Source organism: Protopterus annectens, chromosome 9.part0, assembly GCF_019279795.1.
Source record: "Protopterus annectens isolate FY-2018-M chromosome 9.part0, PAN1.0, whole genome shotgun sequence".
NCBI lineage: Eukaryota > Metazoa > Chordata > Ceratodontiformes > Protopteridae > Protopterus > Protopterus annectens.
The window spans coordinates 1,531,797,189-1,531,824,944 of NC_056743.1; the positions used below are offsets into that span (position 1 = coordinate 1,531,797,189).

The 27,756-nt window shown below is 43.5% G+C and overlaps 1 protein-coding gene across 1 annotated transcript in view; it reads right to left on the reverse strand.

Annotated features, from left to right (window-relative positions):
• The window catches only part of LOC122810967 (ataxin-8-like), a 215,135-nt gene that overhangs the window by 129,854 nt on the left and 57,525 nt on the right, over window positions 1-27,756 (reverse strand). The window contains exon 4 of the mRNA XM_044082494.1: window positions 12,924-13,010. Coding sequence (XP_043938429.1) covers window positions 12,924-13,010 — 87 coding nt within the window. The remainder of the gene's footprint in view (window positions 1-12,923; window positions 13,011-27,756) is intronic.

Consider the following 27,756-nt stretch of genomic DNA (forward strand, 5'->3'; position numbering starts at 1 on the left):
GAACATTGTTTCTGTAAAAATGTAAACTGCCTCTGGAATGTCCAAGATATTATTGTTCAGCTAAAATTTGTGGGGATCTTCTCTTGACCTGCTTAAAACATCTGCCAGGACATTGTCCTGTAGTGAATGTAAACTGCTTGGAAAGGGAGGTTTGCTTTTGTGGCCTGCTCCAATGCCAGAAGAGCCAGTCTGCACAGCTAGTAAAATCTAGTTACCCGCTTCTTGATGTATCCCATGATCATTGTGTCTGCGGATACTTTTAATGAACATGATTTCCAAGAACAGGAGAAAATCTACAGGGCCTGTACAAGTGCCCTCATCTCTTTCAGATTAATGTGTTCTGGTCACAGATTTGCAGGCCATTACTCCTGACCTTTCAGGATGCCCGACCATGTTCGCAATGCATTGTCTGATAAGTGTGTGCAGCTTCTGTAGATGTGCCTGCAGTCTGAAAGGAAGATTAGTATTTAGTTTTGCCTGCAATATTCACCACATTATCTCTTTCTTTAGGCAAGCAGGACAGGAACCTGTATGTTCGCAGGGTGAGAATGTTGAGACCAGGTGGATTTCAGACACCACTGCATCTTCCTCATATGGAATCTGGTAAAGAGGACCATGGGGGAAGGTTGCTGCTATGAATTCCACTGCACTGAGGATCTCCCTTGCAGTAAAGTACAGTGAAGTAGGACGAGAAAAAAGTCGTAACTGTTCAGGCTCTGCACTTTGTCTGATGGCAGGAATGCCTCCATGAGCTTGATGTCTAGTCTGCATCCAAAGAAAATGAAAACTAAATTTTGGTTGGCTTCATTGCTGACTTTTTTAGACTGACTGTGAAACCAAGGATCTAAGAAGAATCATGGCGAACTTGAGAAACTCAGGATCTGAAGTAGGGTCAGGGTGAACCTGAGGTGAGTCAAGAGTACCTGCTGGAGACTCTTAACAGGTCATCCAAAGAAGGAAATATCCATTTCCCCAGAGTCCTGCAGTAAGCTAGCACTGGGGCGAGGCAGTTTGTGAAGACTCTTGGGGCTGTGCATAGTCCAAAAGTGCAATGAGCCAGTAGAAAAGCTCATAAATTTCTTGTGGGCAGGGTGGATAGGAATGCAGAGAGGCATCCTTTAGGTCCAAAGACACAGAAAGGGCTTAAGGAAGAATGAATGGGAGCAGTGCTTGCAGGGACAATATCCTAAAAGATGAAACATGAAAGGTGCTTAGAGTGTGGAGATACAGAACTGGTCTTCAGTGTCCTTTTCCTGGAAGTATGGAATAGAACCATTTTCCTACATATTGTGGGGGTACTGGGGCTGCAGACCTACTCTAGCAATGTTTGATGGGATAGAGCAATTGTAGCAGATTTTGTGGAGGAGGGCTGCCAATAAGAGGATAAACATATTTTCAGGTCATTCTGTTCCCCTTCTGGGTGGCTGAAAGTATCCATTTGTCTGAAGTGGTGAGAAGCCAGTTTTTTTGGGGGGGAAGAGGTCAGCCTTATGGATAGGGGAAGATGTGGACCAAAGGGTGGCACGCATGGATATAAATCAAGTGATTGATTTTTCTGGGTAAGAAGAATCCAGAGTCCTGGAATCTTTTCCTATGTATTTTCTTAGCCTTATGGGAAGGTCTGGGTGCCCTGTGAGCAAAAGTAGCTTTTGTGAGGTACTTCTGTACCTAGATGCCAGAGGAATTAATCTGTCTACAGTCCCTTCATAATTTTATCTTGCTCCTGAAATTGTTTTTAAAAAGCTGACCACATCTGGACCAAACATCCTTATTTCAGGGAGTCCCTAAGAGCTTCACTTTAACATCTTCTGGAAGAGGTTAAGAGCGTAACCATGTGTACCTCCTAATCACAGAACCTAACAGCTTCCATGGAAGCAGCTTCTACTGCATCATAGCCAGGCAAAGCATTAAATGCAGCTATTTGAGAAGCCTGGGCCATCAAAGTGAGGGCCTGCTGTTTAGTGATAGATTCCTCACAGGAGGACAATGCTTTATTCAAGCTGCTGAGGACATACAAAAATGTTTGCCTTTTGAGTCCGTTAATTCAAAGCTCTAAAGATCAGAGTAGAGGATGTATAAACTTTTTTCCCAGCCTGTCCATGGCCCTGATGTCCTTTTCTGTCGAAACAGCACTGGCAGCAGGCAGTATTTGAGGGTTTATCTGTAGACCTGGAAAAACAAAGGGGTTTGACACAGACTTTCTACAGCAATTTTAAGCCCTCCAGTACCTTGTAAAACCAGTTAGGCCTTTTAGGAGCAGATGGCCGAGAGTCTAATACAGTGAAAGTAGATGCAAAACCATCCATAAAAGCCTACAGAACAGGAGGTACAGGAGCCAGGATACCTAACTTCAAGGGTGCATAGTATCTCCGCTGGGTTTCAGCAATCTGTTTAGATTTCCATTCAAAATGCTTCATCATATTCTCAACAGTTCCACCAAAAGAAGCTTCAACATGTGAATCAGTAAAAAAAAAAAAATTATCGGATGCCACTTGACCTGGGGTGAGGGGATATGACATGAGCAGGCTGAGGACTTGGAGTCTGGTACAACCTCTTTTTCTTCAAAAGTGTCCAACTGTTTCTTTTGTGGAGTGGTAGGAGAAACCGTAGCTGTAACCGTTCTTGAAAAGGATGCTGGCCCAAGTGACCTTAACTAGGTCCTGTGAGAAATCCATCCAGTCCTTTTCTTTGGCCATCTTGGGGGAAGGAGCATTTTATTTTTTTGTTTTTTCCCCCCTCAGTGTGATGCTCACTTTGACTAAACATTGATGGTCTGACCCCTGAAGAACTTAAATGAGAAATTTGGATATTTATTTTCTAATAAGAATTTGTGGTATTGTCTTTGGGTCCTTAAGAAATTAAGAGCTGCTCCCCCTTCTCACCATTATAGTCAGCTTCATTCACTTTGGATGTGCAAATGTCAGATGCCATACCAGCCTCAGGAGGGGATGCATTTGGAGCCTGAGGAGATTTTGGGTGTACTACAGGTATGTTACCATCCAAATGGACATTCACAATATCCGGCCTAGGCCTCATGTTTTCTTCTGAACTGTTAGAATATCAGAAGGGTCCACCATCTTTACTTGGGCAAGGTACTGAGCTTCCAAGATGGAATTAAGAGATGAAAGTCTAGTCTGAAGAGTCTCTGGAACGAAGGACTGACTGAGCATATCATTTTTGTAATTGCACTCTGCAACTTAAATGAAAAGACACTGGGGGTGGAGATCTTTGTAGGAAATCGGCTTACCACAACTGCACTTACCCTTCTAGCTGATATTCAAGAGCAACCAACAGTAACACAACTGAGAAAAATTAAAGAAAGGTTCCCTAATGGGGCATTTATCTGAACCAGTGGAAGCCAATAACTAAGAGCAGAAAAAATGAGTGCGAGAACAGTGCTCAGATGGTCAGCGAAAGATACTGAGGATTTATGCTCATATGTCTATGTACCCTTATGCCTATGGACTTGGGTCATACATCTGACATGTGGCTTTATGGAAGGGTTTGGCTTTGGAACCCAGGTTAGATGTCCAAGTTATCTGGTGAGATAACCCCCATCTGTTTGGAATACTTCAACAGTGATCCAAGGAAGGACATCGGGAAATTCTTAAAATTGTTGAGAACGATTCAATCTTTGTTAGAATATTTGATCTGTAAATCATAAAGGTGTTCATAAATTCTCTGGAACAGCCTCTTTGGTGTCTTAAGGAGCAAGCACAGGAGGAGAAAGTAACTACATCAACTACTCAATTCAGTTTTACAAATAAAAATGAATCAAAAAGAAGTAATATTGCTCAAAACAAAGACAGGTCCATCATTTATAAAATGGTACTCTTTGCAGAACCCACTGGCTAAAATTCCTGAGGTTTTACTGTTGTCTACTAAATCAGATGTAGAAAACAGGCAACTCTTTTCTAATAAAATGTCCAGATTACTAAACCTTTTACTTGTAAACGTGGCTGCATTACTGTTTAAAACAGGATGACCAAAACACTAGATTTTCAATAATATTCCTAGTTTCCACAGCATCCAGGCTATAACTGATTACAAATGCACGTAGGAAACCTTTCAAATTCTGTCCTTGTTCTCCATTAGCAACAGGATTACTTTCACACACTGTCAATGTCCAAATTATTTATATTCACAGATTCTGTAGCTTCCAAATTCCTAACTCCAGTCAAAAATTTGACCTCTATGAAACAATTCAAGTCTCTTTCCCCTCCAAACACACACAACTGATATTTAGATAAACAAGTTGCCAGATTTTTAATTTTTTGTTGTTTAACATGGTATAATTATATTAAGTTACCAAAAGATAGCTTTCTGAATATACCAGATGCAATTCATTCTTTTTATCAAATCTTGTTCAGTCATCAAGAGAAGAAACCAGTCTTATTGTTGACTGTTGTCCAACATAGATGAGGTATTGCTATTAACTGAATTAAAAAAAAAAAAGACCAACTGATCTTAATTTTCTTTCAAATGCAAAAAGTGATACACCTACTGGGCTGTACTTCGTGTCAAGCTCTTCTCTAGGTATTCTGAACATATTTGATACAACAGTTATAGCTTTGAATCCCTTTCACAGAAACAAAAAGAAGCTAATGGAAACATTTGTGTATACAGCTCAAAAGACTCAAGGCACTCCAATTATGCATCATTTACTCCTAACTACAGGATTTTTTTTAAATCTCTGTACTTCCACATGCAAAGGAGACTCACATGTTCAGAGTTGTGCCTGCTCATGATGCACTGGCCTCTACCCCGACTTCTGTACGCAAGCTTGTAAGAAACTAATGCTGTTCTCCAGTCTCTGCCAGACAACAGCATTTTGCTGCAAAACCGCATACCCTCAAATGAGCTACACAAGCTAGGTGCTAGCCACTTAAGGCTACTCGCTCTTCCTGCCAGCTTTCTATCTTTCCACATTGTTAGACTATCCTTAGTCACCCACATTCCAAGTGGACGACACACCCCAGATGAAAGGCTGGCAAATTAAATGTGTTTTGTTGTTCTCCAATTAAGACCTCTCAAGTGAACCAAGTTACCCATTTATTGATTACTTGTCTTACACAAACACTTTCATAGTTGTGCAAACAGTCAAACTTACTCGCTGTGTTTTTAAAATGCAAGTAAACGGAATGTTAGTTAACCTTATGGGACATTTTTCATTACAAAAAAAGGATTGCTTGACTTTAGTCAAGTGCATTGAAACAGGGAAGTGATGTGTGTTGTGCTTGGTGTACAGTATATACTTATGCAACTACAACATGTATAAGTGTACTATGGCATGGAGGAATTTCCACATACTGCAGCAAGTGTGACTACAGCAGCATGTGTTTTAGGCAATGCTTCCGAGACGCATAAATGGAAAATGGTCCACACACAACTAATAAAAAAACAGTCCATAGTACACTACATTTTCACTGCCAAAGACATCCTGGACCTCTTGCTACTAGTGTCTGCCATACTGCTTGTTCCTAGATGCCTTGGGGTCAGAGACATTTCCACCTGTGCACTTGGTTATTAAAGCTCTGGTTATGGAGTTGCATGGTGCTGGGTGCCTGCAACAACTATATGATTCTGAAGCAATTTCACTTCAGCCATAAGTCCAAAGGTACCTGAAGAGAAACGTCTCACCACCTTAACAGCCTGACCCTTGTCGTATACAGAGTGTGCAAACCTTAATGGCAACAAAACCTGTACCTACTCTATTTATTGACATTTGTTGACCGGGAAAGCCCACTGGGCCCAATGACCCACTTTCAGTGGAGGCCCAGGGAGAAAAGCTCCATACAATCACAGAAATTTTTAGATAACATTAGCTTAACTTTGAAAGTCAAGAAAGTTTTTACATAATAAAAACTGAAGTAGATATACAAGACAAATGCATATTAGAGATAGACAATACAAGAAAATAAACCCAGTATGTTAAATTTAGTAATTCTGTTTGTATATTCTCATAAGAATACTGTTTAATCAATTCTGTTTATTCAGCCACAGAAATAAAGAAAACAAGCGAGATTGGATACAAAGAAAGATGGCACAAATTGCAATTATATTAAGTTAGTAATAGTATTTGTAGTGTATAGTGGCCAAAACATTAAAGGTGGTTTAATCATACGACTACAAGAACAGACAAGGTTATTGAGTTAGTGTCCTTTTAGTGCAAATTTAAATGTTTTTAAAGAGTCTAGTTGAATAATAGAGAGAGGGAGCACATTCCAAAATTTGGCACTGGCATGAGAAGTGACATTGTCCAGCTCTTTTGTTGGGTTTAGTTATGGTTAAGAGTTGTTTGTTAAGAGGACCTATGATGACTAGTAGGGGTGTGTGTTTGTATTATAGTTTGAAGGGATGGGCAGTAGTTTGGATTATTTAGTAGTTGTGGGGTGAAAGTAAGTTGGGAGTAATGTAGGTAATGAGGGAACTCGAACCAGTTTACAGATTTAATGGCCAGGCAATACTCGAAACAGCAACTAATAACCAATGATAGGAACTAAGAAAATCAGCAAACCTCGTACACAGGATAACTGTTTATTCCACTCGGTTAAGCGCTTTCAACTAGTAAAACTAGCCTTCATCAGAACCATTCAAATCCATACCAAACAAATTTATATACCCTTGTAATTTAAAAATGGCGCCAAAACCTTTAAAGGTGTACTACTTCAAATACATTTAAAAACACAGAAAAAAATATGCATATAAAGAAAAAGTATATAACATATAACAAATGTAACATTAGAATTATTAAAAACATCAGTATATCATTTAAAAATGATGTATCATACTTATATAAAGATCCACTATTAAATAAATAATAATAATAATAGTGGCATACCCCATAAACTACATTACACTATTAATATTATTCCAAAAGGTTTTATACTAATAGAATCATTTAATCCGGGTAGCATCTAATATTATTTGCCATTTGCTTTCTAACGCTGATAGCTGCATTTTCCAATTTCCACTAAACAATGAACTTTGCAGTTGTTCAATAATGGCGGAAGGTGTAGTATCTCCATGTTCAAGCAAATGTACAATGCATTTCTATTATCTTTTAATTCGATAAAATGTTCATACACACACTTCTTTAAGTTCCTTTCCGTTTTGCCCACATAATATGGCTAAATATACCACTTTAGTGGAGTTACAGTTACCTTTTCTAAACTTAATAATGGTGTTATTACTGTCCCTTAACCTAATACTTTTGGCCTCATTTATGTGCCTACACTGATTACAGGAACCACATTTGGTGGTGCCTGTTAAAGTGGGCCTCTGATCATTATCGTATGTGCTACTTTCTATAATTCTCTTTAAATTAGCTCCTGTTTTATACACTACTTTTGGCACTAATCAACTATGCCTTCAAGTTTAGAAGCTAAGATAATTTCCCAATGCTGCTTTAGTATGTCTATTATGACATCACACTGGTCATTCTTTGCTTCTATTTCTGGACTAACAAAATATTTTCCTAACTACTTATTACCCCATTCTTTTTGCACATATTTGGTAATGTTGTTAACCATTTCCTCTATCCAGAAATAGCTGTTTAACATTAGCAATTTCTGTAATCATAACCTCCCTGGTTGATGACATCCTCGCAACACGAATACATTGTCCCTTAACTATGTTTGAGAAAATGTGAGGTGGATGACAACTGGAGAAATACAAATAATCATTTGAAAAAGTGGGTTTGCGGTGCAGTTGAGATGTAAACCCACTAGTCCCCAATCCAATGAGGACATCCAAAAAGGGAATATCACTACTACTAATACTATGGGTAAATTTCAAAAAAGTGGAAGAAGAATTGAGGAAAGCCATGAATTCGTTGAGCTTATCGGCTGATTCTTTCCACAGAATAAAGATATCATCCAGATATCTCCCGTAAAAATGAATATCCGTGTAATAAGGGCTTCGGAATAAAATCTCCTCCTCCCACTCGACCATAACTAGGTTAGCGAATATCGGTGCACATGAGGAACCCATGGCCACACCCTTAATCTGTTTAAAAAATTCCCCTTGGAACGTGATGTAATTGTGCTCCAAGACCAGACCCATCATGTCACATAATAAACCAATCCCATCCCAGCTAAGCCCTGAATATTTACGTAGGCTGTTGGAAAAATATTCCAATCCTAGCTGGTTGGGAATACACGAAAATAGGTCCACTACATCTATAGTGACTAGGGTGAGGTTGTTCTTCCAGTGGTCATGGGTAAGTTTACCTAGAAAACTCCAAGAATCCTTCAAAATCTGTGGAATAACTCCATAGATATGCTTGAGCTGATGGTCAATCCATTTACCCACCTTAAAGGTTTTAGACCTAGACCCAGAAATTATAGGTCTAAACGGTGGGTTGTCCACAGATTTGTGGATTTTGGGAATCCCCACGATCTTCGCCAAAACCGGATGGTCATTCTTCAGATATGTGTAGGTCTCATTAGTAATTCTACCATCAATGAGATATTCCTCTATAACCAAATCTATGCGATGATGTCCTATATTAATTTGGTTAAGAGAAACTGTCTCATATACCTCGGTCTGTTGTAAAATGTCATGTATCCTAGCCACATAATCATCTGTTGGAAAAAGGACTATCCCTCCGCCCTTATCAGGTTTCATAATGCGGATATCCCTGTTGTGGACAATTTGCTTCAAGCAATCTCTCTCAGCCCGAGTAAGATTATTCTGACTTGTAGGGTACAGGGACTGAAGTTTGAATATATCCCTATGCACCCTGTAAAGGTCTTGACAAACCAATTTTTCAAAATTTGCTATACCCGGATGGGCTACCGGAATATATGCACTCTTCTTCTTCAACATTTTGCCCATATTATCTCCCTCAGAAATCACCTGGTTGTCAAACTGAACTGCTAAATTTAAATCCCGGCAGTAAAATTTAATTTGTTTGATGTTGTCCACTATGTTACTACGTACCGTAGGGATAAATTTCATACCCTTGCTCATAACTTGGATAAAATGCCCATTTACCTCCATGTCAGTGTAGTTGTAGACACTAAAGCCATCATAAGAATGGAAAACACAAGCAGGCCCAGGGGGCTGGACACTGGTGTTCGTCGCAGTAATCTCTGGTGTGTCGTTAACCTTATTAGGGGATGTAAATACTGCTTGAGAGTGAAGTGACAGATGATTATGTGGCTAGGATACATGACATTTTACAACAGACCGAGGTATATGAGACAGTTTCTCTTAACCAAATTAATATAGGACATCATCGCATAGATTTGGTTATAGAGGAATATCTCATTGATGGTAGAATTACTAATGAGACCTACACATATCTGAAGAATGACCATCCGGTTTTGGCGAAGATCGTGGGGATTCCCAAAATCCACAAATCTGTGGACAACCCACCGTTTAGACCTATAATTTCTGGGTCTAGGTCTAAAACCTTTAAGGTGGGTAAATGGATTGACCATCAGCTCAAGCATATCTATGGAGTTATTCCACAGATTTTGAAGGATTCTTGGAGTTTTCTAGGTAAACTTACCCATGACCACTGGAAGAACAACCTCACCCTAGTCACTATAGATGTAGTGGACCTATTTTCGTGTATTCCCAACCAGCTAGGATTGGAATATTTTTCCAACAGCCTACGTAAATATTCAGGGCTTAGCTGGGATGGGATTGGTTTATTATGTGACATGATGGGTCTGGTCTTGGAGCACAATTACATCACGTTCCAAGGGGAATTTTTTAAACAGATTAAGGGTGTGGCCATGGGTTCCTCATGTGCACCGATATTCGCTAACCTAGTTATGGTCGAGTGGGAGGAGGAGATTTTATTCGATATTCATTTTTACGGGAGATATCTGGATGATATCTTTATTCTGTGGAAAGAATCAGCCGATAAGCTCAACGAATTCATGGCTTTCCTCAATTCTTCTTCCACTTTTTTGAAATTTACCCATAGTATTAGTAGTAGTGATATTCCCTTTTTGGATGTCCTCATTGGATTGGGGACTAGTGGGTTTACATCTCAACTGCACCGCAAACCCACTTTTTCAAATGATTATTTGTATTTCTCCAGTTGTCATCCACCTCACATTTTCTCAAACATAGTTAAGGGACAATGTATTCGTGTTGCGAGGATGTCATCAACCAGGGAGGTTATGATTACTGAAATTGCTAATGTTAAACAGCTATTTCTGGATAGAGGGTACCCGTTACAAATGGTTAACAACATTACCAAATATGTGCAAAAAGAATGGGGTAATAAGTACCCCCCGTTGTTAGGAAAATATTTTGTTAGTCCAGAAATAGAAGCAAAGAATGACCAAAGTGTGTATTGACATACACCCCCCACACGAATGTCATAATAGACATACTAAAGCAGCATTGGGAAATTATCTTAGCTTCTAAACTTGAAGGCATAGTTGGATTAGTGCCAAAAGTAGTGTATAAAACAGGAGCTAATTTAAAGAGAATTATAGAAAGTAGCACATACGATAATGATCAGAGGCCCACTTTAACAGGCACCACCAAATGTGGTTCCTGTAATCAGTGTAGGCACATAAATGAGGCCAAAAGTATTAGGTTAAGGGACAGTAATAACACCATTATTAAGTTTAGAAAAGGTAACTGTAACTCCACTAAAGTGGTATATTTAGCCACATGTAGCCTATGCCCTGCTTATTATGTGGGCAAAACGGAAAGGAACTTAAAGAAGCGTGTGTATGAACATTTTTATCGAATTAGGAAAAAAGATAATAGAAATGCATTGTACAGGCATTTGCTTGAACATGGAGATACTCACACCTTCCGTTTTGCCATTATTGAACAACTGCAAAGTTCATTGTTTAGTGGAAATTGGAAAATGCAGTTATCAGCGTTAGAAAGCAAATGGCAAATAATATTAGATGCTACGAGGGCTCCGGGATTAAATGATTCTATTAGTATAAAACCTTTTTTGGTTTTAGCTCAATAATATTAATAGTGTAATGTAGTTTATGGGGTATGCCACTATTATTATTATCTATTTAATAGTGGATCTTTATATAAGTATGATACATCATTTTTAAATGATATACTGATGTTTTTAATAATTCTAATGTTACATTTGTTATATGTTATATACTTTTTCTTTATATGCATATTACATGTTTTTATTAGTTTTTTCTGTGTTTTTAAATGTATTTGAAGTAGTACACCTTTAAAGGTTTTGGCGCCATTTTTAAATTACAAGGGTATATAAATTTGTTTGGTATGGATTTGTATGGTTCTGATGAAGGCTAGTTTTACTAGTTGAAAGCGCTTAACCGAGTGGAATAAACAGTTATCCTGTGTACGAGGTTTGCTGATTTTCTTAGTTCCTATCATTGATTATTAGATTTAATGGCCAGGCAATAATGTGTGCAAGTTGGCATGTTGGAGACAAACAGCTATTTTGCAGTAGCACAACTGCAGTTTGTTCAGGAGAGGTGTGTAGGTTAGTGAAAATGGGGCAACCAAAGAGGAGGGAGGTTAGAAATACATCAATAGCTAGTTTCAACTTGGTACACTTGTCCAAATAGCTTATGCCTATAAAGTTTGCCAGGCTTAAAATGGGTCTTTTTGATTTGGCAGAGTATACGAGTCTCAAAGGATAGTTTGTCATCAATTGTGATGCCAGGCAGTTTTGGCTGCTTTTACAATTTCAATTTCTGCATTGTTTTGAGAGAATATTTTAAAGTCTAGAGTTAGAAGTTTGGTTGTGAAGAGTAAAAGTTTTGATTTTTTTTTGGGGATTACGTAGCAGCTTCATTAAGCCAGTATTGGATGGAAACAAATGCAGTTGAGCTTCATTAAGCCAGTATTTGATGGAAGTAAATGCATTCTGTGTTAACTTTAGGAGATTTGACGTATTGTTAGAGAATGTAGTTATAGTTGAATCATCCGCGTATTGAATGAGTGTACTTTACAGGGGTGCTTTATGGAGATTAATAAATGTTAAAAAGCAAGGGCACAAGAACACACCCTTGGGGAATGCCAGTGTTGCTGAGCAGGTAAATTGGATTGCTTACTTTGCCATCTAACAGATTTTCTGTTGTGTAGATAGACAGTTATGGAACCAGGTTAGAGAGCGTGGGGAGCAGTTTATGGTCTCAAGTTGTGAAAGTAGTTTTTGAGTGGGACACTATCAAAAGCTTTGATAGGTCTAGTAGGATAAGAGTACTAATGAGATGTTAATGAGCTGCTTCATGAATTCCTGTATTTTGATCCCTTCAATTTGCTAACTGTATGGTCCTAAACAAGTACTATAATCAAAAACAGCTTGTATTAAGTGTTTGCGTAACAAAAATAATAATAAACTTTGAAGGGCCTATAGTCCAACTTCAAACTTAATCAACAAGCAATCTACTCATCAACCAAGGAGGCCTAACTACCAAAAACTAAGATAATGGGAAAGCAACTGACCATCTTAATTCAGTGATCTGCCACAAATGCTGCACGGTTGAGCGATAACAGTATCAGACAACTGTCAGTTTGTCATTCATACAGATTTTACACAAGCTTGCCACTGCTATAAAAAGAATGCAGTGCTAGGAAAGTTTCTGAAGCAAACATTTTTCACCCTTACTCAACATGCAGGACTTCAATGGCCAACAAGCAAACAGATGTAAAAGAAAATTCTCTGCACAGCACTAGGTTGCAAATTAAGAGTCAAACATTTTGTTAGTAATTCTACAGTAAAACCCAACTTCTGCTGGAAACATATAATGTGAAAAATAACTGCATGGTTTGATTCTATTTATAAAATTAAAATGCTAACAAACTGAAATACCATGAAAGTAGCCAAATTGTTCATGCCATCTACACAGTACATATCCATGGACGTGCAATACTGGACTGCAAATTTTGCATGAACTAGCAACTGACAGTAGTAAGCAGTCAAAAGAGTGGCCTCACTGTAGTACCTTTACTGGCTTTCCTTTTCCATTCTTTTTCTTCTGTTGCTGCTGCTGTGGTTTCTCATCTTCATCCTCCTCATCTTCTGAAGGTATCTGTTTAGGAAATAACATTACATACATAACTTCACTTAAGGGACAGGGTAACAAGAAGTCTAATGTTCCACATCTTCATCCCCCTCTCCTTCAGGTGCATCTATTAAGGAGATTAAAAACTACTACATATAAATTATTACATTTTAAATAGGATTACAAAGCTTAACTTAGTGTACCTCCTACCTTTACCAGCTGGAAAAAGTACAGTTGTGTACACTTACCATAAATGTAGATGTTAGAGTGTATTCACTGTTGCAGTCATTACATTTGGGTTATCTGCTTGCAGTAGCCCTTTGTCGGCCTGATTAACAAAGTCTTGGGTCCTGCGTCGGTTGCTGTTCCTTCTTCCATGACGTCAGGGGTATAAAACATGCAGCCAACACCATTACATCAGTTTTTCTTGCCCCAGATGTCAGGTGCCCCCCTAATGGGAAACAATTAAATCTATAATACAAGGTTATACCTCCAACAAAAAAGCAAATACACCAAAAAGCTTTTTGTGCATAGTAAGTGAGAGTAGAGGTATAGCCAAAAGAAGAGAAGGGGCTGGAGGGTGGGTAACCAAGACTGCAACAGTAAATACACACAATCTACATTTATGGTAGGTGTACACAACTGTACTAGGTTCTTCGTGTTTCACTGTTGCAGCCATTACATTTGGGTAGATTCCCAAAGCAAAGGTTGGGAGGAGGAATTTAAATAGAATGAGGACCAGCTATAAGGCCCTGCAACACTGCAGAGGCAAAACCAGCTCTGGATTTAGAGAAAATTGGCAAATGATAATGCTTGGTGAAAGCATGTACAGAACTCCAGGTAGCAGCTTCTAGGATGTCCCTGGTAGGGACGCCCCTGAGAAAGGCTGTAGAGGTAGATGCAGCCCTGGTTGAATGGGGTCTGATGTCCTGTGGGATAGGTTTTCCATGGTGCTTATAGCAGAAATGAATTAAGTGGCCTATCCATTTTGAAATGGTTTGCTTTGAAATAGCCTTCCCCTCTGCCCCTGCAGCAAATGCCACAAGCAGTTTTCAGATTTACTTTGAGGTTTAGTCCTGTCCAAGTAAAATTTAAGTTGTCTGTGCACATCTAAGGAGTGCAGTATCTGTTCTCCTTTGTTCTGTGGGTTAGGAAAGAAGGTAGGCAAATGAATGGACTGATTGAGCCACACTGGATACCCCCCCTTGGGCATGAAGGAGGGATTGGTTCTGAGGGACACCCTGTCCACATGAAAGATGATGAAAGGCTCCACTGCCATAAGGGCCTGTAATTCAGACACCCTTCTTGCAGAAGTGACTGCTAAAAGGAAAGCGGTTTTCCAGGAAAGGAATTTTAAATCTGCAGTAGCAGCTGGCTCAAAAGGAGGAAGAGTGAGTTTCTCAAAGACAAAGTTAAGCTCCCATGCTGGAGTTGAGCTCTCCTGGATGGCCTTAAATTTTTGTCCCACTGAGGAACTGCTTGAGCAGTGGGTGAGAAAAGAGGGGAGGCTATGTGCTATAATGAGCTGAAATGGTTGAGGTATGAATTTTGATGGAGGAATAAGAGAAGCCCTTATGAAGCATCTCAGTCAAATATTGTAGAATCTGAGGTAAATTGGGCACTGCTACGCTCATCCCTTGAGATTGGTTCCAGGTACAAAACTTCCTTTTTGCAGCATAAAATGCTCTGGTACTAGGCCTCCTAGCCTCTAAAATGATATCCATCACTGATTTACTGAGGGGTGGTACAGGAGAGATTAGGTAATTAGCCAGGCTGCTAGGTTCAGGCTTTGCAGCTGCGGGGGGCAGAATCTGGATCTCCTGTGGAGACCACAGGGAAGGAGTCTGAGGCAGGTGTCATGGGGCCAAGCGTGACACTGCGCAGGAGGGGGTACCAGTGTTGGCGTGGCCAGTCTGTTGCAATTAAGATCGTCCATGGCTTGTCCTGTTTAATTTTTAGTAGCACCTTGGAGAGCAAAGGCAGAGGAGGAAAGGCATAAACTGATAGTTTTATACAGCATTCACCTTCCAAGCTAGTTTGTGGGGAATCCTTGTGCAAAATTTGTCCAATTGATGGTTCTGGGGGGGGGGGGGGTAAACATGTCTATATCTGGTCTCCCCATTTGCTTGTCAACCTGATGAAAATCAAGAAGTTACGTACTCACCATAACATTCGATGTATGTAGTCCATCTTGCCTCACACTCTTACTCCTGGGTTCGGAGCCGAATATCGGCTCCAACTCGGCCAACTTTTATTTACTAGCTCGAAGTCTCTCATTGGCTGGGCCAAGCAGGTATCCCATGCTGCACTGCTCCATACCTCAGATCTAGTTTGCTGCGAATCCAACAATCACTCCTCATGCATAACAATTCAATAAGGTAGAACACTATCAAGGGGAATAAGAAAAAACAAACTACCATGAAGGGTACTCTAGCACCACTCCTAACCTCCAGATCCTCCAGGAAGGGGGCAGGTGGGAGGGTACGTAAGAATGTGAGGCGAGATGGACTACATACATCGAATGTTATGGTGAGTACATAACTTCTTGATGTTATGTAGTCCAATCTCGCCTACATTCTTACTCGTGGGACAACGTCCCCAGCACCTCTCTCCTGGGAGGCTCAAAGGAAGATACTCCTGAGGACTGTGGAACCAAAGGAAGCCCGGCCCCTAGAAGCCACGTCCAGTTTGTAATAAGTAATAAAGGTGTGTGGGGAAGCCCACGTGGCTGCAGCACAAATATCATCCAAAGATAGTCTGGCACAGAAACAGCCCTAGTAGAGTGAGCCTTGACGGGGAATGGTAGATTTTTTCCCGCTGAAGAATAAATGAAGGAAATACAATTCGAAATCCATCTGGAAATGGTAACCTTGGAAATAGGGGAACCCAGTTTATTTTCTGAAAAGGAAACAAACAATTGGTCAGATTTTCGTAGGTGTTTGGTCCTGTGTAGATAGAATCGTAATTGTCTGTGCATGTCCAGTTGATGAAATCTAAACTCTGCCTTGTTCGAGAATTGAGGGAAGAACACTGGCAGCTCAATAGACTGAGATTCACAGGAGGTGTTTCCTTGGGAAGGACGGATTAGGTCCAAGAGAAACTCTGTCCTTATGAAAAATTAAATACGGGGGTTTGATGGAGAGAGCTCGAATCGGACACCATTCTGGCTGATGTGATGGATATTAGAAAGGCTGTCTTCCAGGACAAAAACTTTAATTCACAGGTGGCAGCCAGCTCAAAAGGTGGAGAAGTAAGAGCTTGCAAAACAAAGTTTAGATCCCAGGGCATGATAGGTTCTGACACAGGAGGCCGGAGTAATAAGGTGCTCTTTAGAAAGACCTTACAGAGTTTATGTACCATAAGGGAAGGCTCATAGGAGGTATGAAAGTTTGAAATAGCCGCCAGCTGGACTTTAATGGTAGTGGGCGCACAGCCCTGCTGAAAGAGCATGGACAAGAAATCCAAAACAGCAGCAATTGGGGCCGTGTTAAGGGTCAATTCCTTGGGCATGGACCCAAACAGAGAACCGCTTCCATTTGCTGGAATAAATCTTCCTAGTCGAAGACTTATGAGAAGAGAATAAAATGTGCACCACCTCAGGTGAAAAACGATGAAGTCTGACTAAAGACGGAAGTGGAGTAGCCAGGCTGTCAAACTGAGGGTCCTCAGGGAGGGATGGAACTGTCCCGACATGTGTCAGTAGGTCTGGTACTGGGTCCAGAATCCAAGGACTGTCCACAACGAATGGATGGAGAAAGGCGAACCAGACCTGGCGAGGCCAGTGTGGGGCAATTAGAATCATCTTGCTTCCCAAGGATATGGCTTTCTGAATCACTCTTGGTAACAGAGGAAACAGAGGGAAAAGCATAGAGCAGACCAGAGGGCCAATCGTGGACTAGAGCGTCCCTGGGTGACTCCCCCTGTGGGGTGATCAGGGTGAAGTAGTTGCTGCATTTGGCATTGAAGGAATTGGCAAAAAGATCGCAGCAAGGCTGACCTCACCTGCTGAAAATCTGATCTGTAACCGGACGGTTCAGGGACCACTCGTAAGGCATCAGAATAGCTCTGCTCAGCATGTCTGCTATCACAGTGGCCTTCCCCGGAATGTGCGTTGCCACCAGAAAACGTTGGGAAGACACTGCCCACTGCCACACTCGCATGGCCTCTCTGCACAGGGGGTAAGATCTGGTTCCTCCTTGTTTGTTTAGATACCACACAATGGACATGTTGTCCGAGTGTATTGCAATCGTCCCCAGAGGAAGGGAGCTCTGAAGTGCCCGCAACGCCAGTAACACCACTCTCATCTCTAAGACACTGATGTGCAGATGTACCTCGTGATCTTGCCACATGCCTTGGACCATCCTGCCAAGATAATGCCCCTCCACCCCATCTGGGACGCGTCCGTGGTCACCGTGGTGACAGCTGACGGAGGAACAAACTGTTTCCCCTTGTCCAGATTGGTGGAGCACAGCCACCAACTGAGATACTGTTTGCATCGGTCTGCGAGTAGGATCTGGTAAGAAAGGGGAGTTTTTGGAGAGACCATTGGGCAAAGAGGAGCCATTGAAGAAGCCTCATGTGTAATCTCGCTAGAGGCACTAACATAATGGTAGCTGCCATGGTGCCCAGAAGCTGAAGGACCCATCTCGCCTGTACTTTCCTGAGGGTTAATAAAACGTGAACCTGATTTTGTAATACTGTGATCCTGTTGTGCAGCAAGAAGGCCCGCATTTGAATGGTCTCTAGCTCTGCGCCTATAAACGTGACACGCTGTGAGGGCAGCAAGGCAGATTTTTCCCAGTTCAATGTTATTCCTAGTCGTTTAGAGGGTAATGGTAGCGTCCCTGGCTCAGATGAGTAGATGCCTGGTGGGGGCGGTGAGGAGCCAGTCATCCAGGTACGGAAACACTTGGAATCCTTGACGTCTCAGATGAGCTGTCACCACCGCCAAACACTTGGTGAACACCCTGGGGGCTATGGTGAGAACAAAGGGCAGGACACAAAACTGAAAATGACTGGCTCCCAGCCGGAAGCGTAGGTGACTCCTGAATTCCCTGCCCATTTTGATATGATAGTAAGCATCCTTGAGGTCGATGGAGCACATCCATACTTTTTCCAGCAACGGAAAAATGGACTGAAGGGTGACCATTCGGAACTTGGACTTTAGAATGTAGTGGTTTTATCTGCTGAGATCTAGAATGGGTCTCAGGTCCCCTGTTCTTTTCGGCACCAAAGAGAGTCTTGAGTATGTCCCTAATCCAATTTGGTCTGAGGGAACAGGTTGGATGACTCCCTTCTTTAGCAGCTTTGAAACCTCTAATGCTGTGTGATCCCTCTGACTGGATGGAACGTCTGGGATTCTCCTGACTGGAGGGGGGTCTGACGAAAAGGGGATGGCGTAACCTCCGGAAACTATTCGTAATACCCATCGATCCTGGGTGATGCTTTCCCAGGCTTCCAGGTACAATGATATGCGGCCCCCAACTGGCTCCAGAATAGCACAGTCGGGCAACACATCAGGAACGATGGTAGGAAGAACCGCGAAAGGAATCACGGTCTCCCGAGATGCAGGGGCCTCTTCTGCCTCTAGGGCAACGTCTTCCAGTATAACCTCCCCCTCCTCTGCCTCTGGAGGGGGACTCACCTTGTGCGGCCGGGAAAAATTTCTGCGATTTCTTGAACCACATCTTCCCTCCCCTCTGAGCCTTTGGGTAAGGTCTCGAGGGAAGGGAAAAACGGACCCCTACGGCAGACAGGGTATTTCCCTCTTGCTCGCATCTGGTGAGGGTGTCTTTCACTTTGGTCCCAAAGAGCGAGGACCCATCAAAAGGAGTTAGTGAAGGAAGACTTGAAGGCCTCCGCAAAATGACACAGGCGCATCCAGGCTTGCCTCCTGAGGGCTATTCCCGAACTGGCTGCCCTACTCGCCCCCTCGGCTGCATATGATATGAGCCTCATGGACGAGTTGACAACAAAATTGAGGGTAGACACCTGGGCATTAACTGTGTGCGCTATCGCCTCAGGTAGGTTACCCGCTAGAGTATCTCCTAACTCCTTGAAGAGATCTCTCTGGAGCAGAGTAAAATGACAGAGGTAGTTCAGTGACCACAGGGTGAAGGTCGCTGATGAGAGGGTACACTTCCCGTACTGGTCCATACTCCTACACTCCTGGTTAGGAGGATGGACGTAGGAAGAAGAGACTGCTACTTCCTGCTGTGTGGCCGCCACCACCATGGCATCTACAGAAACCCCTTTGGACAGAAACTCTTTCCCTGGGGGGCAGAAAGAAACTTATTGGGCCTTCGGGGTACAAGTTCCACCGAATCAGGATTCTCCCACACCCTTCGACAAATTAAATCCAAGAGCTCGAAGGGTGGAGACACCCAGGAGGCAGAGGGTTGAGCACCAAAGGATTTGAGGAATACCGACTCCTACTCAGAGGGGGTTTTGGACAGCCAGTCGCCTCTCTGTCTCAATATCTCCAGGATGTCAGAGAAAAACATCAGAGGACGACTCGGGGGACCCCTCCAACTCCTCGAGGTTGGTATCAGAAGTGAGAGACTAGTCCTGGGAATCTATGTGCCTCCTCATGCACAGACTCTGAGGGGCCCTCAGAAAGTTGGGGACCACTCATGGGGGTATCCCCAGACCTGTGGGCTCCACCATCTATGGACAGGGGGACATCAGAGGCTCTAGCCGGGGTGGAAGGGGATGGAATGACCAATCCGGGTGATTTAACTGACTATCTGGCCAATGCGCTCCACATGGCCTCGAAGGTGGATCCCCCCCGAATCCGAGGACTGACCGGCCTCAGAGGCCATGACCGGGGTGGGGGTCCCCCGAGCAGATGCGCCGAGAGGGATGCTCGGAACCAACAGGTGTCCCGAAGTATCCCCCTCGGGCCCGAATGAGGAAACCAGAGTGCTGAACCCTGTGGACGGAGCTGATTGGGTCGGAGCAGACGTCAGCACCGATAAACCCTTGAGGGGTATCAGAGCCGGCGTAGGGATATCACTCGGAGCAAAGCACTCCGGCTCCGAAAACAAGAAAGTGCTTGGAGGAGGAACCATCGACACAAGCATTCACCCTCTGAGATAAAACAGTTTGGTTTGGTTTTAAGGAATTTTCCAGGCAGTTAGTTGCAATGTTTTCAAGTTTGGATGCAGGGTCTTGAAATTGTTATGCGTTAGAAGAAGAGGCCATAGGGGAAGAGGCCATGAGTTTGCCTGAGACATGCTTCTCAGTAGCGGATACCAGTGTTGTCTTGGCCAGTCCGGAGCTATTAGTATCACCTTTGGCTGTTCCTCCCTGATCTTCAGTAGAACCTTGTACATCAATGGGAGAGGTGGAAAGGCATATACTGTTAGGGCATTCCAGCTGAAAGAGTCCACCCTCCAGGCTTGTGGGTGATATGTCCTTGAGCAGAATTTCTTCAGTTGGTGGTTGAGTGGGGAGGCGAACAGATCTATCTCTGGCATTCCCCATTTCTTTGTTATGAGTTTGAAGATGTCTGGATGCAGCATCCATTCGTGTGCATCCGTGGTAGTTCTGCTTAAGCTGTCTGCTAGTGAATTTTCTTTTCCTGGTACGAATTTGGCCTGCAGCTGGATATTGATATTCAGGCATAGGTTCCACAGATTCATTGGCATCCGGCATAGAGGGTAGGAATGTGTGCCTCCTTGTTTGTTTATGTACCACATGACCGTGGTGCGGTCTGTCCTTATTAACAGATGTCCTTGCTGGAGGAATGGTTTGAATGCCTAGATTGCATGCCTCACTGCCAGCATTTCCTTTTGGTTTATGTGCATGCTTAGCTGCCCTCGAGGCCACAGGCCTTGGATGCATTTGTCCTCCATGTGTCCTCCCCATCCTCGGTCTGAGGCGTCCGTGGTGATGGTCTGCCTTGTTTTTGGTTTGTTGAAAGGCAACCGTCTGTTGGACTGGCAGGCCTGAGCCCACCACAGGAATTCCTTTTGAAGGCATGGAAAGATTGGTATCATGGTTTCTAGACTGACTGTGTTGAGACCATACATTCCTTAGGTACCATTGCAATTTTTTCATATGCAGCCTGGCATGTGGAATCAAGATTATGCAGGATGCCATATAACCCAGGGCCTGCAGGACTTTCCTTGCAGTAAGCTGAGTTTGTCTTGTCAAAATCATGAAATAATCTGGAAGTTGTTTTTGTTTTTCTTCTGTGAGAAAAGCCATCTGAGTGATCGTGTCCAGATCCGCTCCCAAAAAGGTTATCCTTTGGGATGGCACTAGTGTTGACTTTTGGATGTTGACTGTGTATCCCAAGGCCTGTAGCAGGTGTATGACATAGGCCAAGCCCTTTAGCAATTTTTTCTTGTTGTCCGCTTGTATTAGGCAGTCGTCCAGGTATGGATAAATTTGAATTCCCTGAAGTCTGCAATGTGCAATTACTGATGCCAGGCATTTCGTGAATAGTCTGGGTGCAGTAGATAAGCCAAAGGGCAATGCTGAGAATTGATAATGCTCTGATCCTGCAAGAAATCTGAGGTGTCTTCTGCAATCTGGTCGGATAGGGACATGCAGGTATGCCTCCTTGAGATCTAGAGTCACCAGCCAAGACTCCTTGCCCAGCATGGGAAGAAGTTGCTGTAGGGTCAGCATTTTGAATTTTGGCACAATGAGATAAGTGTTGAGCGCAGACAGGTCGAGAATAGGCCTCCATTGGTATTCTTTTCTTGGTACCAGGAATAATCTGGAGTAAAATCCTTGGCCTTGTTCTATATATGGTACCCTTTCTATAGCTTTCATCTGAAGTAAATTGCTGATTTGTCAAAGCCTCTGCCTTCTGGTTTGGTGGAAGGTTTGGCATTCAGCCCCTTTTTGGCAAAGTGTGGAAGTAAAACCTGTATCCTTTGTCTATTGTTTGCAATGTCTATGTATCCTTTGTAATGCAATGCCAGTTTTTTGAGAATAAAGCCAGCTTTCCGCCCAAGGGAGCTTCCAGTTGATCCCTGGTAGGCAGAATCAGAGTCAAGTCATTGGGTCTGTCCTGTGGTAGTGGTTGTAGTTGTAGCTGTGGCACTACTCCTCTGGTTGGCAGGCTGCCACTGACGGCCCCTGTAGGCACCCTTTGATTGACCTCTGCCTCTAGGGCGTCTGTTCCTGCCCCTCTGTGCTCTGGAGGTGTCTGGAAAGGACCAATTCTTTGTAGGCCAGTTTCTGCTGAACCTTGGAGGTTGGACCTGCAGGAATTCCTTTACTGTTTGCACAGATTTTGCTTTTTCTTCCACCTTCTTTAGAATCTCCTGTGCAGGGGAGCCAAATAAATTTTGTTTCTCCATTGGAGCATCGAGGAGTTTAGCCTTGACATGGTCTGGCAAAGATTGCTCCTTCAGCCAGGCATGCCTACAAATTATTGCCTCAGTCATAGTTGATCTAAATGAAGCCTCCAGTGCATCATAGCCACATTTTAAGAAATGATTACTGACCTGCTGAGAGTTGTGTACCAAATCCTGAAGGGATTTACGGTCTAAAGGTTCAGGAGAAGAAAGCTTCTTATTCAGCTGATCTAACAAAAATTCTTGGTACTGTATCATATGGAATTGACAGTTTAATGCCCTAGCAGAAAGAGTAGCAGATGTATAAACCTTTTTTCCCCATCTCTCTAATGCTCTAGACTCTCTTTCAGAGGGTAGGGGATTTTTGGCAGTAGCAGCTGCAACCCCTTTAGGGCCCTGAGAAATAGTTTCTGGGTTTGCAGCATGGGCTTTATACAGGTGGAAGTGAGAATCCGGGACCCTGTAATATCCGTCAGGTTTGGCAGGGGCCGGGGGAAGAGAATCAGGTGCAGTACTGACATTGTACACATCATCAATTACAGTTAGAATAGGTGGTATGGCTAAGGGCCTATGCTGGGGCAAATGCAAAAAGGTCCTTAATCTTTTTCTAGAATCAGAGAAATCCAGACGCTGCCATTGAAAGTGCTCCCTCATGGAGTGTAAAGTTTCCCCAAAGGAAAATTCTTCAGGTGTGGAGGCCGAAGGAATAGAATCTTCTGCATCTGAATCCTCATAAGGAGAGTAGGCCTCTTCCTGATTGTCTGACAAATCAGATCCATCCGTGGAGTAATCTGAGGAGAGAGGTTCAGAGGGATCAGTCCTGGGCCTTTTGTCTGGAGGAGGTTGGGAGGCCCTGTCTGAGTGAGGTTGGGAACCCCTAATTAAGGATATAAGGTCCTCAGCAAGACTGACAATCTGAGAACTAGAGGAAGGCCTCTGGGAAGTAGTTTTGGCAGGCAAAGTTTTTGAAAGTTTGGCAGCTTTAGCCCTGGAGAAGGCCTTAATAGACATAGAAGCTGGGGGCCTAGCTGCCCCACGTGCAGGGGTAGAAATGTCCAAAGGTATGGTGTCGGACAATTCTTGAGCACTAGCTTCGGTAGGGAGTTCTGAAGCAGACTCAGCCGGGGCCTCTCTGGCCTCGGTGGTCGGAGGTATGGTTTCGGTAGTAGTAATAACCGTGGACTCTGTTTCAGCCGAAACAGAGACACTCGCGGTAGGCCTAGCCGTGGTTTCAGCCGAAACCGCGGGCCGCGAGTGTCTGTCCTTTTCCTTGCGTTTGACCATATGCGAAGTCGGAGTCTCCGACGGCATTTTATAAGCAAAAGCGGTTTCAAAAAATTCCTCTGCAAACTCCGACCGACGTCTAAGAGTCCGTCGGTTGAAGGAGGCACAGGCTAAACTAGCGGATATGTCGTGGTCTGGGCCTAAGCAAGGAAGGCAGTAAGAATGGAAATCCTTATGAGGCATTTGTTTCCCACAAGTTAAACAATTATTTACTTTGTCTGACATCGGCTGAGGCAAGAAAGAGTCCCCAACGGGGTACTTAGCTTTTTTCGAAGTTTTCGGTAGCTGAAATCTCTGGATCTGACCGACCAGCACTTGCGAACAGCTTCTGCTTCGGGCACCGCGCGGCAAGAAAGACTGAGGAAAATGGCGTCGGCTGATGCCTTTATACCCCAGAAGCTCTGACGTCGGGGAAAGTGCAACATCAGCCGAGGCCAGACCCAGACTTTGGAATCCGGCCGACCGAAGGGCTGCCTGAGGCAGGACAACCCATATGTTATGACTGCAGATGCATCCTTGAAGGACATCCAACAGGTGTCTCGAAGTATCCCCCTCGGGCCCGAATGAGGAAACCCGAGTGCCGAACCCTGTGGACGGAGCTGATTGGGTCGGAGCAGACGTCAGCACCGATAAACCCTTGAGGGGTATCAGAGCCGGCGCAGGGATATCACTCTGAGCAAAGCACTCCGGCTCCGAAAACAAGAAAGTGCTTGGAGGAGGAACCATAGACACAAGCATCGGGACAGGCTCCGGAGCCGACTGGGTCGGAGCAGAGAATAATTTTGCCAACACCGGCGACTACAGGAGCCTCTGTACCACCCTATCGACATCCAAATCAAAAAGCCTGGAGGATGTGGAGGACAGGGAGGGAGATTGGGATCTCTTCTCAGGAGAACCACGCCTAAACACTGGGCGACCAGCTCCGAATGGGTTCCAGTAAAATAGGAGCCGACGCCAATTCCGGTACTACAGATACCTCCTGCGGCCCAGAGGACAGAGGAGCCGAGGAGGTAGAGTCAAGTTTAGAAATTTTCTTCGGTGGCTCCGAGGAGACAGGCTGAGCCGGGAATCTCTTAGCCTTCGAAGTTTTAGACTTGGACTGAGAACTAGAAGTAGAGTCTAAAGACTCCTCAAACGAAGGTTTTAGGAGTCCCTTCAATATTAGTTTATTTTTCCTCTCCTGGAGCACCCTTGGACTGAAGGCGTGACAGAAGCTACAAGACTCTTGCAAATAAATAACTCCTAAGCAGTAAACACATACGGAATGCCCATCCGTAATGGACATTTTGTAACTACACTTGGAACATTTTTTAAAACCGGAAGGTTTATGTTCCTTCTGATCCTTAGACATTTTACACAAGCAGACCACGAAAACAATCTAGCCGGAAAAACAGTAAAGGCGGGAAACTAGTGTTCAGACTATACAAGGCAACCAAAGAACCTCCAAGTAAAACGGTTCTTTACTAACTCACAACACACTACTTAAAATTAAGCAGAACACATTTATCCCAAAATACACTAACAGAAGCCTTCCACAAAGGAAACTGAGCACTACACAGAGAAAGGAGGACTAGGTCCTTTAAGTAAAACGGGCCTAGCCCACCGGAACAGTTAGGGATACCAAATACTTGAACAAAAAACACTATAAATAAGCAACAAGAAGAATAGCTATTAAAATAGCTTTTGTGGTTAAACTAACAAATTTCTCAAGAGAAATTGAAAAAAGAAAGTACTATCCACAGCCAAGCGAGACCACATCCTAGCTACACGAGCGGCAAACGAGATCTGGGGTTATGGAGCAGTGCAGCATGGGATATCTGCTTGGCCCAGCCAATGAGAGACTTCCAGCTAGTAAATAAAAGTTGGCCGAGTCGGAGCAGATATTCGGCTCCGAACCTGGGAGAAAGAATGTAGGCGAGATTGGACTACATAACATCCTTGGTTCCAGTTTCCATTCGTGTGGGTCCATGAGGTTTCTGCTTAGTCTATCTACCAGTGTATTTAGTTTTCCTGGGAGGAATTGAGCTTGTAGATTCACTTGGTAGCTCAATGGTGTGTTCCACAATGCCATGGCTAGACTGCAGAGGGGGTAAGAGTGTGTACCCCCCTGCTTGTTTATGTACCACATGATCGTGGTGTTGCCAGTCTTGACCATTAGTTGTCCTAGAAGAATGTGGTCCTTGAAGTCTGTCAGAGCATTCTGTACAGCTAACATTTCCTTTTGATTTGTGTAGGTGCATTTGACTTGGGTTCAATTTGCCCTGAATGCACTTCCCTGCCAGGTGAGCCCCCCCCATGTATAGTCTGATGCGTCTGTTGTCAAGGTTTGGACAGCAGGGGGTAGTGTGAATGATAGCCCCCTGTTTTGGTGGCAAGCCTCTGCCCACCAAAGGAACTCTAGGCGTAGGCAAGGTATGATAGGAATTATTGCCTCTAGATCCTGTGAATGTTGACACCATAGGCTTTTGAGATACCGTTGCAGTTTCCTCATACGCAGCCTTGCATATGGAATTAGAAGAATGCCGGAGGCCATGAACCCCAAGGCATGCAGTATTTGCCTTGCAGATAACTGGGTTTTTGTGGCCACTTGTTTGAAGTAGGTTGTCAAAAGAATCCGTTTCTCTGGCGTGAGGAAAGCCATCTGGGAAGTTGTATTCAAGCTTGCTCCCAGGAATATAATTTGTTGGCAGGGTACCTGTTGTGATTTTTTTTCGTTTATGGTGTACCCCCAGACAAGTCAGTACCCTTTGAACAAAGGCCAGATGATTCAAAACTATGTCCTGGCTTTCTGCCTGAATTAGACAATCGTCCAGGTATGGGTATATTTGAATATTTCTTTGCCTGCAGAATGCAATGACTGGAGGAGCTAGGCACTTTGTGAATTCCCTGGGCACAGTAGATAAGCCAAAGGGCAGTGCAGAGAACTGATGGTGCATGCAGCCTGCTTTGAAGCATAGGTATATTCTGCAAGACTCCCTGATAGGGATGTGCAGGTATGGTTCTCAAGTCCAGTGTTACCAACCATGCATCTTTGTCAGAAGCAGCTAGTGAAGAGTCAGCATCTTGAATTTTGGAATCACCAGAAAGGTATTTAGAGTAGAAAGTTCCAGGACAGGACGCCATGCATTGCCTTTTTTGGGTACCAGAAAAAGTCGAATAGAAACCTTGTCCCTTTTCCTCTACTGGTACCAACTGAATAGCCCCTATGCTTGAGAGAGTGTACTTGATTTTGGGCCTCTGCCCACTGATTTGGGGGTAGATCTGGCCACCAGCTTGGTGTTGGTAAGGCGTGGAAGTGAAATCTATATCCTTGGGACACCATTTAAAAAGTACAGTTTTGTACCTACCATAAATGTAGATGTTCAAGTGTAAACACTGCTGCAGTCATTACACTTGGGTTATCCTGCCGTCAGGGGGTCCCGCAGTCGGCCAGAGTTCCAAAGTCTTGGTCCGGCGTCTGTTGCTGTCGCCTCCTGCCTGACGTCAGTGCGACAGGGGTATAAAAGATGCAGCCAATGCCATTTTCTTCAGTTTTTCTTGCCCCAGATGTCAGGTGCCCCCAACTAGGTAGGCAATACAAATTGGTAGTAAACAATACAAAAGTAAAGCAACCAACCATTTTTAGTTACCAGAAAATACTCCCCATAGGTAATAAAGGGTTCATGTCCTAGGTAAATAACAGAAAGTAAGAGGGGAAGGAGGGATGGTAACCTGGACTGCAGCAGTGTTTACACTTGAATATCTACATTTATGGTAGGTACAAAACTGTACTATGTTAGTGTTACACTGCTGCAGTCATTACACTTTGGTAGAATCCCAAAGCTGAGGTAGGGAGGCTGGATCTATAAGGCATTAGGGGTGGTTGTAAGGCCCTGCAGTACAGCTGTGGCAAAGCCTGCTCTGGATTTGGAGTATAAAGGCAAATGGTAATGTTTGGTGAAGGTATGCACAGAACTCCATGTTGCTGCTTCCAAAATATCCTTGGTAGGTACTCCTCTGAGGTAGGCAGTTGAAGTGGATGTTGCCCTGGTGGAGTGAGATCTAACGCTGCTAGGTACAGTTTTCCCATGGTGGGTGTAGCAGAAATGTATACAGTGTCCTATCCATTTTGAAATAGTCTGCTTTGAAATGGCTTTTCCTTGTGCTCCTGCAGCGTATGCTACCAATAATTGCTC